Raw genomic sequence first — 13785 nt, 5'->3', positions numbered from 1 at the left:
AAGCACCTAATTTATTACTTCGTTTTAGAAGGAGCTCTATTGGTAGTTAGGGTATTTTAATAGCGGTTATTATTATTAATATACTCTAAAACCGATAATTAAATAGAAATTATTATTATTATTATTAAATAATACTTTAGGGCGTTCTACTCCTACTATGAGGACAATTAATTACGATATTTCTTATTAACAGAATTTACTACTAATAATTACGTTTCCAAAATTATTGGCCTTAGCTCCTTCTTTATAAATTATAAATAGTATTCGAAAATAGAAACGGAATTACTACTACTTTATAGTACCCCTATATTAAATATATAATACTAGGAAGTTTTAAACGCCTAATACATTAAAGAAAGGGTAAATAGAATTATTACCCAAGCCCGGCTATTTATAGAAGAAACTTAAGAGAAATATTATTATTATATTAATAAAAAGAGATCCGATACTTTGTATTATACTATAGGGGATAAGGTTTAAGTTAGTACCCGCTATTAGGACTAGGGCCGCTTATTTATTAAGTTATTAAATAAATAGGCCGGTCCCTTTATAATAGAGAAGGTTTATAAGAGGGTTGTAACTTTTATAATAAATGTATCTTATAAAGTCTTCTTTATTTTCTTTACTTCCCTCGTCTAACTATATAAAATAGCCTCATGGGGTAAGTTATATTTAATAAAGATTTCGATAAGTAGGCCTAGGGTATTATAGCGTCTCTAATTAACTTTAGAGAGGAGGAATAGTATTTTAAACGGATTTTAAATTCGAGGTAGAATAAAGATAGTATTTTAAAATATAGGATAAAGTAGTTAAAATTATATAAATCCAATTAGAGGCTGGTAGAGGACTTTTAGGAGAATATTAATAATATTTAGGATTTCTATACTAAAAACCTAATAAAATTAAATCTAACCCTACGAAGGGATACTGAAATAATAGTATAAAAACATTATAATAATGAGGAAATTATATTAGGGTAATAGCGAACTACCTATAGAAGTATATATTTATAGTAGGTTATTAATAGGAGTACTCTAGAATATTAATCCCCCAACTATTTTTAACGGGCTATTTATTATCCTAATAAACCTTTAGGACTTTTAACGGGCTACCTATTACCCCAATAAGCCTTTAGGACCTTTAATAGGCTACTTATTACCCTAATAAGCCTTCGGGACCTTTAATAGGCTACTTATTACACCAATAAGCCTTTAGGAGATAGAGAAACGCTTTAGGATTAAGAAAAGGGAAATAGAAAAATAATTTAGAACTTAAAAAAGAACGCCGGGCAATAGAACGGACTAATAATTTATATTTATATAAAAAATATAGAGGATATACCTTTCCGAATAATATAATAGGGCGGTAATACTATAATTTTTTTCTAGTATTAACCTAATTTAACCCTAGATACCCTAAATTAAATACTACTCTGGAAAGAACCTAGCCAACCTATAATCTATAGGAATATTACTATTTTACTATAGTTCCAAACTAATTTTCCTAAAATTAACCCTATATTATACTACTATAAAACCCCGAATATAAATTTTAATTACTAGTATAAAAACCCTACTATTTAATAATTACCGGATAATTACCGTTCTATTGCAATTACTACCTAACTACTACTATATTACTAAATAGGAGCTCTAACTTAGAATATTATTAAAATAGGGAAATTGGATATGATTTTATTAGTTTTGAAATTAATATCTTCCTTATCGGTAGTACCTAGCTCGCTAAAAGTACGAGTAACCTCCAATTTAATAGCAGTATGGAACTGGAATTTGGTTAAAAATTAATTAATATAGTTAATATTACTATTAATTAAGCAAAAGCGCTATACGTTATATTAGAAACGGTACGCTTCTACTAGTATATTATAATTAGAACAGCGAGGAGCTAGTTACTAAATTATAATTCGGCGGATATTAGTAATCTTATTAATAGCAGCGTACTATAGGAATATTAATAAAATATTAGAGGAATAATACGAAGCCTATATAGTAATTATAAATTTATAGTATTTTTAGTAGCCTTCTTAGCCCTAATTAAAGATTTATCCGCCTTCTAAACCTTATATATAATATTAAAGTAGACTATCAAATCCCTTAATTCAATAGTAATATAGTAGTAAACTTCTTCGGACTATATAAATTTATTATTATCCTTCTCCTAAAAGAACGTAGCTTAACGAATTATGGTTATTATATTAGTACTATTATTATTTATAAGAATAACGATTTAGGAATATTTGGGTAACGCTATATAAAAAAAAAAAAATTTACTTAATTGTAATTATTCTTTCTCTTATAGTAAATAAAGTACTTCCGGCGCCGACCGAGGGGGAGAGGGCAATATAATATAATAGGTTCGTTATTATTTAAAATAGTATACTTTGTAGCTATATAGAAGCAAATTATATAATTAAAGCTATTAACGAAGGTATTATTAGTAGAATTAACCCTATTAATATATTAATTTACTATAGGGACTTTATTATTAATATTAAAGCAAGGCGGTATAATAATAGTACTTAAAATTTAAAAGAAAGAGTAGGGAGTAGAAACTAATATTACAAGGTCGTTTTTTAAGTAAAGAAGGAATTTTACACTTGTATTATATAATAGTAATATTATAATAAAAGAAGAATAAGGTATACGTTGGAAGAAGGAGAAAAAGAGAAGGAGAAGGAGGTAGAAGAGGAGAAGGGGAAGGATGAATCCTAACTATAGAAGCGAAAACGCGCCGGGATACGCGCGTTTATTTAGAGAGGCCCGGGCGCTACAACCTAAACTACCCTAAGTTTAGCGTATAAAGTAATTATTACCCGGGGCAATTATAGCTTAGTACTATATATATAGACTACGTTCCTTAGCATTATAGCGACGGCCGTATACCAGTATAGTAAATTTACCTACAATTAAAATTAATTGCGTTTTAGAGCCTAGGGTATTATTATAGTACTAGAAATTATAATACCGAAGCTTTAGCGTTCCCCTACCGTAGTACTATAGATCCGAATTATATCCTTAGCCCCTATCTCCACCCTACAATATATATAATTTGAGAGTAGAATTTTCACTACTCTCTTCTAATCTTTCCCCCTTTGTACAATAATACGTCTTTTCCAAAGTCCTTATTAGTCAGCATCGTAACAAGATTATTTATTACAATTAAAAATTGTAGGAATATCCTCTTTTTAATACTAGAGGCGGTGCTATTATTGCCCGCGAGGATATAATTTTAATTACGGAGGTCCTTAAGTATAGAAATTGTTTTACTATTTGTAGCTGGTTCAATTATAAAATTATAAATTATATATTTACTAGTCTTAATATAATTAATACTATAACTAGTAATACTACTACTAGTCCCCTTATCCCTAGTATCCTTCCTACGCTTACTTTTACTATTAGTAATAATTTCATTACTTTTACAAAGTTTAATAACGTTTATACTTATTTAGCATTTCTATAACGTACTATTAGTAATATAAGTAATATTTATAGTAATATTAAGTCCTTATACTGTACTTTAAATAGTCTTTATATATAATTAATTAGTCTTTAGGTTTAGAAGGAGACGTTCCTTCCGGCTCTAAAGGTTAGTAAGCGTAACTCAGTCAAGGGAAGTATTTAGGGCTTATTTAACGCTTCACTTTTTCGCTATAGTATTCATTTAACCGCTTATATTTAAATTGCTTCTCCAATTGGCTTTACTATTAATACTACGTTTATACCGCCCTATATTCCTAATTTTACTAACAATAATATAGAGGTTAACTATCCTATTAGCTTAGTTTCTTCGGCTCCTAGTAGTAATAAGGAGGAGGGTCCGGTAGATTATCCTTTTAACAATATTAAAATAAAAGAGGGTGAAATTACTAAATAGAATTTATTTTTATAACTGCTCTCTTTTTTTTAGTATTTTATAAATTAATTATTTGGGTAGAGGGTTAGCCTCTTTATAACCTTCCCTATAGGAGAAAAGTACCTTAGCCTTTGGCTATAATTAACTTCTCTTTTGCTTATTAAAACGAATAGTTCCTTCGCGCTAATATTACTCCAATAATCCATTATTCGTATTTGTAGGCCCGTATTTCTATTCGAATTCATCGAATACTACTATTTCTAAGAATTCTTCTAGGGGCTCCTAAGTAATTTCTTTAAAGCCCTTCCATTTTATATAGATTATAGAGATAATAACCCTTCTTTCTTTATAAAGTTGTTTATATAGAGGATCTTTTCTATTTTCTATTTCTTTTCCTTTAATAATAATAGTCAGGGGCTGTGAATTAATAGTATATTACCCGGGTAGGGGGTTTTCGGCGGCTCTACGGAGGAGGTTTATATAAAAGTGGTTATAGGTTATAGATAATAGTCCTTTTAATTCAATTATATATAGGAATAAGATTCTAGAAATTGTATATTTAGCGTAAATTATATTAAATTTCTGTTTAGAGTGTATAGAGTTGTAGTTTTTGAGGTTGAACTAAACTTTATTTCCAATTTAGAAGCGTTAGCGGATTATTTAAAGTAGTTTACGAATTTCTTTTACTATTATACGGTTATAATTATAGTAGTTTGGTATATATCTGAGATTTATTATAGTTTCTTAATAAATTTGTAAGCCTTCTTTTCGGGGATAAATATAATAGGTAGCTCTTTTAGAGGGCTTTCAACCGTAGGGATAATAGGGCCGGCTTTATAATTGTAGATTGCAAAGAAAGGGGTTATATTAATAGAGGTATTTATTTTATTATTAATTATTAATTATACTATAGGGGTCTAGTAGTCCTAATTATTCTATAAGTAGTTAATATAAGCTTTAAAGAAGGCGTATACTTTTTAGTTTATTCTCTCGGGCCTATTATTAGTCTATAGGTAATAGGTTTTATTAAGGAGTTGCTCTATATATATTAATTTTTAAAAGCGTTTTTAGAATTTATTTATTTAATTAGTATTTTTATTACTAACAATTAAATATAATTGGCCGTAGTAGCGGACGAAGTATTAAAGAAAGTACTTTATATAAAGGTTTATATTTATAAATAGTATAGGTTTTAGAATAATATTCTTACTTAGCCGGTTTTTAATAACCTATTGATAAGTATTATTATTAGTATTTAGGAGGTTTATAATAAAATTTATTTAGATAATTCTATAGTACTAATCGGGGGTTAATAAGGTTTATAGGAAGCCTCTCTTTATATTTTTTTAAACTTTTATAGAGTTATAAATATAGTAGTTACGTAAGAAGCGCCGGACGTAGGTTCCTAATAATAATTAGTAATATTTTTTCGAGAGGGTAAAGACTATTCCTTTTTTACCGGAGTAACTTAGTATAGAGGCTTCGTACATTTTTTATATAGGGGCTATACGAAGGGCGTCGATTCGTTATTCCTAATTAATAACTACAAACACCACGGCTTTAAATACAGTTAGGGCTTCCGGAATTTAAAAGCGCCTTTTATAGCGTAGGTACCTTAATTTATCTATAGAACAATTAGCGATTTAGACTTTCAATTAGAGTAATAATATAAAGGTTCGGGTATTCTTTTTAATTATACATAAGGCGGCTTAGTATATAGAATTGAAATAAACAATTTAATCCTAAAATTACTATAAATCCGGATTTTTAAATATTTATATATTTCCTACTAGGGTAACTGAGGAGGTAGAGATTTATATATATTTCTATAGGGCCGCTTCCGGAATAAATTATATATTCCGGGCTTCAAAGTCTTTACCTAAGGGTTAATCCTAATATCTACAGAATAGGGCGTCTAGGATTATAATATTTTTATTTAAGTAATAAATAAGGTAGAAGTTAAACCGAAATAAGTATTTAGCCTAGCGGGTTTACTATTTAAATAGGCTATAGCGCTCTATAAAATATTCGAGGTTATAGTAGTTAATAAAGATTGTAAAAGTTTTATAATTATAGAATTCTATTAATTATTCTTCGAAGTACAAAATAATTATTAGTATTTTTTCATTATAAATAGGGTAATTGCGTTCGATTATAGAAAGTTTCTTCGAATAGAAGGCTATAGTACGTTGGGTCCTATTTTTTACTTTTTGCATTAGGATTCCTCCGAGGGCGTAGCTACTATAATCAGCCTTTAAAAAGGTTTTACAGTCGGGGTCGAACTTTATAAGGATAGGCGCGCGTATAAATAGGCATTTAAATAGCTAGAAAGTTATATTATATTCCTTAATTTATACGAAAGCAATTCTCTTATTTATAAATTTAATTAGGGGCGCGGCTAATTTCGAGAATTATAGTATAAATATACAGTAATAATTTATAAAACCGAAGAAGTTGCATACACTTTTTTAGGATATAGGGGCGAATTAGTTTAAAATTACTTTGACTTTTTCGGGGTCGGTTTATACGCTTATATCCGTATAGATAATAAAATTAAAATATTTAACTTTTTTTATAAAAACTTCGTATTTATTAGGGTTAAAGTATAATTTATATTCTTTAAATCTCTTTAGAACTATTACAATTTTTTTCTTATAGTTCTCTTTAAATTTAAAAGAATAAATAAGTATATTATTTATATATAGAGAGTAAAAATTATTTAAGAAATTGTATAGGATAGAGTTAATATATTATTAGAAGGAGGCTAGGGCTTTAAATAAGCCGAAGGGTATTACTAATTATTCGAAAAGACTATAACGGGTTTTAAATACTATTTTACCTTCCTCTCCCGCAATTATACGTATTTTATAGAAGGTTACTATTATATTGATTTTCGTATATTATTTCATTCCTTTTAAAATTCTAAAGGTTTTACAGATTAGAAGGAGGGGGTAGCAATCTATATAGGTAATAGTATTTAATACTTTATAATTATAATAAAAGCGAAGTCCGCCTCTTAGTTTATATATAAATAGAACCAGGGCTCTAACTTCTAAATTACTCGTCCGGATATACCCTTTATTAAGGAGGTTTTTAAACGTTTTTTTTAATACTAATAACTTTTTTCTATATATATTATATAGAGGGTTAAAAGGGAGGGGGAGGTTTTACCTATCCGGGCCCTTCTTAAGGGGGATTTTATAGTCAACATTAAACTTAGAGGGATTAAATTTATTAGCTTTTTTTTTTATTTATAAAAGGAGGAGGTAGTAGAATTATTTAGGGATCTTCTTTCGAAATTAGGCTTTTATATAAACTTTCTTTGGAGTAAAAACTTTTTTAATATCCTTTAAATTAATTATTAAAATATAATCCTCGGTTATAGCTCTACTGTATTCCTTACGAACGTAATTAATAGTTCCTACAAATATAGTAGTTATTATATATATAATAGATTTTATTTCCTTAATAAATAGCGTTTCCTCCTTTTCTTTACTTCTAATATAGGGAATTTAATTGCCCGCTACTCTTATATAGAGGCGCTTTTTGTAAAGGATTAAATAGGCTCTATAAGTAATAAACTATAATTTATTTAGGATTAGGGGGTATTCGAATTCGGGGATAATATAAATTACTATTAATTTAGTATAACTATTAACTTTTATAATAAATTAAGCGAGGTTTTAAATAGCGGTACCTTTTATAATTATAAACGCGCCTTTTATTTAGCGGGTGGGGATAGGAATTATAGGGATTCTAAAGGTTTAAATAATCTTTTTATTAATTATAGTATAATATTAATAGCCTTTATTTATAAGGATATAGAATAGATTATAATTATTAATAATAAATAGAATTAAAGTAGGTTTAATTTCTAATTTACTTTCTAATTTAAAGTCTTCTACTTTATTATTTAATACTTTTGTAGATTTTAATACCCGATTATATATTAGAATTACCTTTTCCCCTAATCTTCCGCTATAGATTTATATTATTCTTCCCCCTTTAATATAGGAGGAGCCGTAGTAGTCTTAATTAAATTAATACTAATTTTATTCTTAAGGTTTATAGCCGGTAAGTATAGGTACTATATTGTATAATGGTCGGAGGCATTATATTTTATATAAAAAACTATTCTCTTTACACTTATGGTATTTTTTATTAGAAATTTATTTAATATAACGAGCGGAGCTATTACCTTTACTTCTCCAACTACTACTATAGTTTTAAGAAGGGCCGGTAATCGTTTTGCTTATAAATATATTTATATTATTATTAGCGTCTTTTGTATTTAGTTCGGTGGAGGAGGAGCCGGGGTTATTTATAAGGGTATAATTACTTAATAGGGAAATTCCTAAATTTCCATATCCTTCTATATTATAGCTTAGACTAGCTGTAACAGCCCAAATTAACTGGGCTATTATAGAGGCTTCCTTACTATACCCAGTCTAGGCACCTAGACTATAGTGCCCGGGCCACCCCGTAGCCCGTACTCTAGCTCTAACTCTAACTCGCTATATAATATATCTACTACGTACAAACGGCTAGCTAGAAGCCTTCCTCTATAAGGGGTGTAGTATAGTTAGTACAAATACTAGCCCTAATTAATCAATAAGGTTCTACGAAGAAGAAAAGAGAGGAAAAGAGCGCCCTCTAGGCGGGTATAGCCAATTATCCTTTTCAAGGGACGTGCGCGCGTATGGGCCGCGGGAGTGCCGTTACGGTAAGGGACCTAATTAGCCGTATCGGTTGCCTACCGGTAGGGATTCGGATTGGTAAGACTATTAATCGCTTTAATTATAGGTAGTAAACCTTATAATATTAGCCCCCCCCCTTCTCCCCTAATTAGAAGACTATATATACATTTATATTTTATTAAATATATTCCTAAAATTAGATAATAAACCCCTTCCTTATTATTGCTTATTTAATACCCGAATAATTTATATATCTCTTAAATCTCCCCTCTCTCTTTTTCTTCCTTTTTTCTCCTTATTTAATAAGATTACAACTTTCTATTGTAAATATCCCTCTTTAATACTACTACTCCCTCGCTACTTTTATTATTCGTTCTTTATTTTTCTATTCTTTATTTAATCTTTTACTCCGTTCTTACCTTCGTTCTTATATTAATTTAGCGTCCGTAATTACTTTAAAATATTTAGTACTCCCAATTCGTTTAGTTTCAATTAATTTCTATAATTTTAATAATTTTAATAATTTTTATAATAGTAATAAGGCTCCTCCCCAGCCCCGCCCCTAATTCTTATTCTAGCTCCTAAGAAGTTTAAGATTCCTAGACTAGTTTAAACCCAGCTTAATATAACTATAATTAGTATTAGTAAAATTATAGTTAATAATACAATTATAGTCTTTATTATTAATATAATTAAGTTTTAATTTAATTAGTATATTTATTATCTCTTTTATAGATACAATTATATTGCTACTCCTATAAGTAGTTCGGTTATTGTATATTTACTTTATTAATATAGTAAGGTTATTTATAAGCCGACCCTAATTTAGGCTTGGGACGCTTTTGTAGTTTAGTATATTATTAATTACATTTCTAGTCCTTAATAGACTATTTTTTTAGCTACTTTTAAGACACTCCCTAGTTTCTCTCTATTTGAAGAGAAAGGCTTTATCCCCTCGTATGTTAATTATTAGTTTCTTCCGCTTTTTTATTTATATTAATTTTTTTATAGCGGCTCTTAGGGTAGAGTTAGTACTCCGGCGGCCGCTATTCGCCCGCTTAGTCCCTTTATTGAGCCAGGTGAATTTAGTACTAATTCTTTGTTGGGAATTGAATTAATTAAGCTCTAGAAGAGGATAATTATTATAGAGTTCGATATAAATAAAGTAAGGTAGGTAGTAGACCCTACTATTGAAAGAATATTAAATAAATTTATTAATTAATATATTAAAGAATTTAAGGCAAAGAAGGCGAAAAAAGCGGTTATTATTACTTTTAAATTCTCTATTCCAGTAGCCGGCCCCTCCGGTATTTAATTGAAATATTATTTCTTAATTTATAAGAAGGATAATACTCCCAGTAAATACTTCTATATTAATATTTTTACTATTATTATCCTATATAGATTCGAATAATAGGATGCCCTTATTCTTTAATTACTCCTTAGTATCTATTCTTCTAATAGTATTCGCCCACTCCCCTCGCTATTATCCAACGTATATCCGGAGAATATTCGCCCTTATACTTTATACAATTTTATAAATAAAAATATTATTAGTAATAGGAGGGAGGATTTTGGTAGTTTCAATATAAATAGCGCTATAAGGGATTTATTAGATAATAATATTATAAAGGATATTTAGTATTTAGGGTAGTCTTAGGCTTAGCCTAAATAAAATTTTTATTCTTTATAATTTGGTTTGTAAATTTTTAATTTTGTTTTTTAACTATAATTCCGTAATAAATTCCCTATTATCCGTCTATAAATTCTTAATCCGGGGTACTTTCAGGAAGGTACTTCTTAATATATTAGTTCAATAGTCCGTTATTTATAACTACGGGTCTATATTTCCCTTTGAAATAATTTAGTACTATAATCTTTAAGAATTCTTATAACGGTTCCTAAATTAAATCCTAATACTCTTTCTACTTTATTAAAACCTTTCGAACTATACCTTTGCGCCTTCTTATTGTATTAGTATATAGAATTTTTTCGATTTGGAATTCTAATTCCCTTTCGACTTCGATAGCAGGTAATTAATTATTTATAAGCTTCTAGCCTAGGAGGGGATCGGTAACTATTCGGCGGAGGAGATTAATATAGAAAACATTGTAAATAGTTCGAAGGAGACCTAAGAATTCAATTATATAAGGGAAAAGAATTTTAGAGGTAGTATACTTCGTATATAATTAATCGAATTTTTTCTTCGGGCGGTCTATTATATAATTCTTTAAATTAAATTAAACCTTATTTCTAATTTAAAAGTATTCTACTAATTAATAATACTAGTTAATCAATTTCTATTATTCTTAAGCGGCTATTATTATAGTTATTTAATATAAGTCTATAATTTACTATACCTTTTAAATAAATTAATAAACCCTTTTCTCGGAAAATAAGAGAGGAATTCCTAAATAGACTCCTTCTTTAATAATAGAAATAGGAAATTCTATATTAAACCCGTAGGTGATAAAGAAGGGAAATATTCCGATAGAAGTATTAATATGGCTATTAATAGTTAATTGGACTATAGGGTACTACTTATCCTAATTATCCTATATATAATTAATTACTATTTGTAAATATATATATATCTTTTAATTTATATATTCTAGGCCGTTATAGGTTTATAGGTAGTATATAGTATTTAGTAAGCACTTAATATTAAAGAATTTATGGAATTTAGCCTAGAATTAGTTAATTTAATTCGACCCTCTATTATTAATAATAGACCGCAGGAATTTATAGTAGCAGACGAAATATTATAAAAAACATTCAATATATAATTCAATTTCTATAGAAGGTATAGGTTTTAGGATTATACTCTTACTTATTCGATCTTTAATTATTTAGAGGTAAGTATTATTATTAAACTTCGGGAGATTAATAATAAAATTTATTTATATCTTTCTATTAAATTAGTCCAGTACTAATAGGGATTGTATCAAACCCTATTTTATTTTTACTAAACCTTTATAAATCCATAAGTATAATAATTATAAAGGAATTACCAGATATAAATATTTAGGAATAGTTAATAGAAATACTAATTAAAAGTAATTATAGTATTTTCTCGTTTTAAATAATTAAGAATGTGGGAATTGTATATTATTTGTATTAGGGTAGTACAGAGTATATTAAGTTATTAGGACCGGTCTAGAAGGTTTATAGCATCCAATTTTATATATATTAATACTCTTAGGACTTAGAAGCAGCCTTAGTAATAAAGGTAGCCCCTTAAATTAATATTATAGTCCGTAATCTAAATTTTAAGTTTTAATACTAGGTTAAAGTATTAGTTGTTATTCTAAATTACTATCCTTACTTACTAACAGAAATAGTTCTTCAGCGCTATTTAATTTTAAAATCATTATAAATCCAGATTTTTAAATACTTATATACCCTCCTTCTTAGAATAGATAATTTGAAACGCTAGAATACGGAGCAGAGAGTACTTTTTTAATATAGAATCTGGAATTATTTATAAATTATAGGCTTCTTTATTTTCTTCCGTCGGTATATTTTATTTTCTTTATAAAAGCGTATTAAAGATAACGCCTTCCTTCCCCGGCCGGTATTCAATATTGAAATTGAATTAAAATAGGTATTCTACCTATTATATTTAGCGCTTTAAAAAACACTATATTTTTATAAAATATTTTAGGTTCTAATAATCCGTTAGAATAGTAAAAGATTTACAATTTTTATAATTTAGCCGACTATTATTCTAAATAGTTAATAATCGCTCATATTTCTTTATTATAAATTAAGTAGTTCCGCTCGGCAATATTAAACTTCTACGAATAATATTTTATAATTATATATTTCCTAGCGCTATTTATTTCTTAGAAAATAATACTCCTTAAAGTGAAGTTATTGTAGTCTATCTTTAAATATATCTTCTTATTATCTAAGTTAAATTCTATAAGAATCAAGGTTTAGGTGAATAATATTTTTAATAGTTGGAAGGCAGCCTTATACTTCTTTATTTATTTAAATATAACCCCTTTCCTTATTAATATAGTAAGGGGTATAATAATTTTAAAGAATTAAAGTATAAATATTTAATAATAATTAACGAATCCAAAGAAATTATATACACCCTTTTAAAAAGTAGGAGGAAATTATTTGAAGATTGTTTTAACTTTTTTAAGGTCGGTTTAAATTCTTATATTAGCGTAAATAATAAATCCGAAGTATTTAATATTTTTAACAGCGAATTTATATTTATTAGAATCGAAGTGAAATTTAGCGTTTAAGAGTTTCTATAATATAAAACGGACTTTAGTTTCGTAGTCTGCTTTAGAGCTTAAAGTATAAATAAGGATATTATTTATATATATTATATAGAATTTATTAAAATATTTCTATAAAATAAAATTAATATAACGTTAGAACGTTGCTAGGGCGTTTATTAATCCGAAGGGGACTATTAATTATTCGAATAAACTATAGCGAATCTTAAATACTATTTTCTATTCCTCCCCTATAATTATATGAATTTTATAGAAGGCTTATATAATATTAACCTTTATATATTACTTTACCCCTTTTAATATACAAAATGCTTTTTTAATAAGTAGTAAAGAGTATTAATTTATTTGTATAATAGCGTTTAGGGCCTAGTAATTATAATAAAAGCGGAGGCCGCCTCCCGGTTTTTTTATAATTAGTATTAGCGTATCCGCTTCCGAATTATTCGCCCTAATAAACCCTTTATTTAATAAATTTTTTAATATTTTCTTTAAAATTAAGAATTCTTTGTAAGTTATATTATATAACAGTCCGATGGCTAAAGGAAATTCCTTACTATTGGGTCCCTTCTTAATTTTAATCCGGTAATTAATACCCGGACGATAGAGATTCTATTTATTAATATTCTTTTTCATTTATAACGGAAGGAGATTATAATATACTAGGAGAATTATCTTCTCCAATTATTCTTTAATATAGACCTTCTTCGGCTATAGCGCCTTTTTTATATCTTTTAAATTAACTATATAAATAACTTCCTTAATTACTTTATTACTTAGTTCTCTCCATAGACGGTGAATATAGCCTATAAAGATAGTAGCGAATATATAAGTAATAGATTTAATATTTTTAATAAAATTTATATTAGGTATTTATTTTTTTCTAATATATAGAATTTAATAATTTATAATACCTAAGTATATCCTCTTCTCGTAAGGAATAGAATAAGCCCATATCG

The 13785-nt window shown here is 27.6% G+C and overlaps 3 protein-coding genes across 3 annotated transcripts; all 3 read right to left on the bottom strand.

Moving 5' to 3' along the window:
* Positions 1-6776: 6776 nt before the first annotated feature.
* NEUTE1DRAFT_28465 (uncharacterized protein) lies at positions 6777-7004 on the bottom strand (the record flags this gene model as incomplete). Its single annotated transcript, XM_009856623.2, has 1 exon — positions 6777-7004. A coding segment is annotated over one exon (228 nt), but the record flags the coding sequence as incomplete, so codon positions are not given.
* A 3941-nt stretch (positions 7005-10945) lies between these two features.
* On the bottom strand, positions 10946-11107 carry NEUTE1DRAFT_55334 (uncharacterized protein; the record flags this gene model as incomplete). Its single annotated transcript, XM_009857717.1, has 1 exon — positions 10946-11107. A coding segment is annotated over one exon (162 nt), but the record flags the coding sequence as incomplete, so codon positions are not given.
* A 2088-nt stretch (positions 11108-13195) lies between these two features.
* On the bottom strand, positions 13196-13435 carry NEUTE1DRAFT_52208 (uncharacterized protein; the record flags this gene model as incomplete). The annotated part of the gene is made up of 1 exon (XM_009857551.1): positions 13196-13435. A coding segment is annotated over one exon (240 nt), but the record flags the coding sequence as incomplete, so codon positions are not given.
* Between the last annotated feature and the right edge of the window lie 350 nt (positions 13436-13785).

Source organism: Neurospora tetrasperma (genome assembly GCF_000213175.1).
Source record: "Neurospora tetrasperma FGSC 2508 unplaced genomic scaffold NEUTE1scaffold_81, whole genome shotgun sequence".
Classification (NCBI taxonomy): Eukaryota; Fungi; Ascomycota; class Sordariomycetes; order Sordariales; family Sordariaceae; genus Neurospora; species Neurospora tetrasperma.
This window is presented reverse-complemented; position numbering and strand designations above follow the sequence as displayed.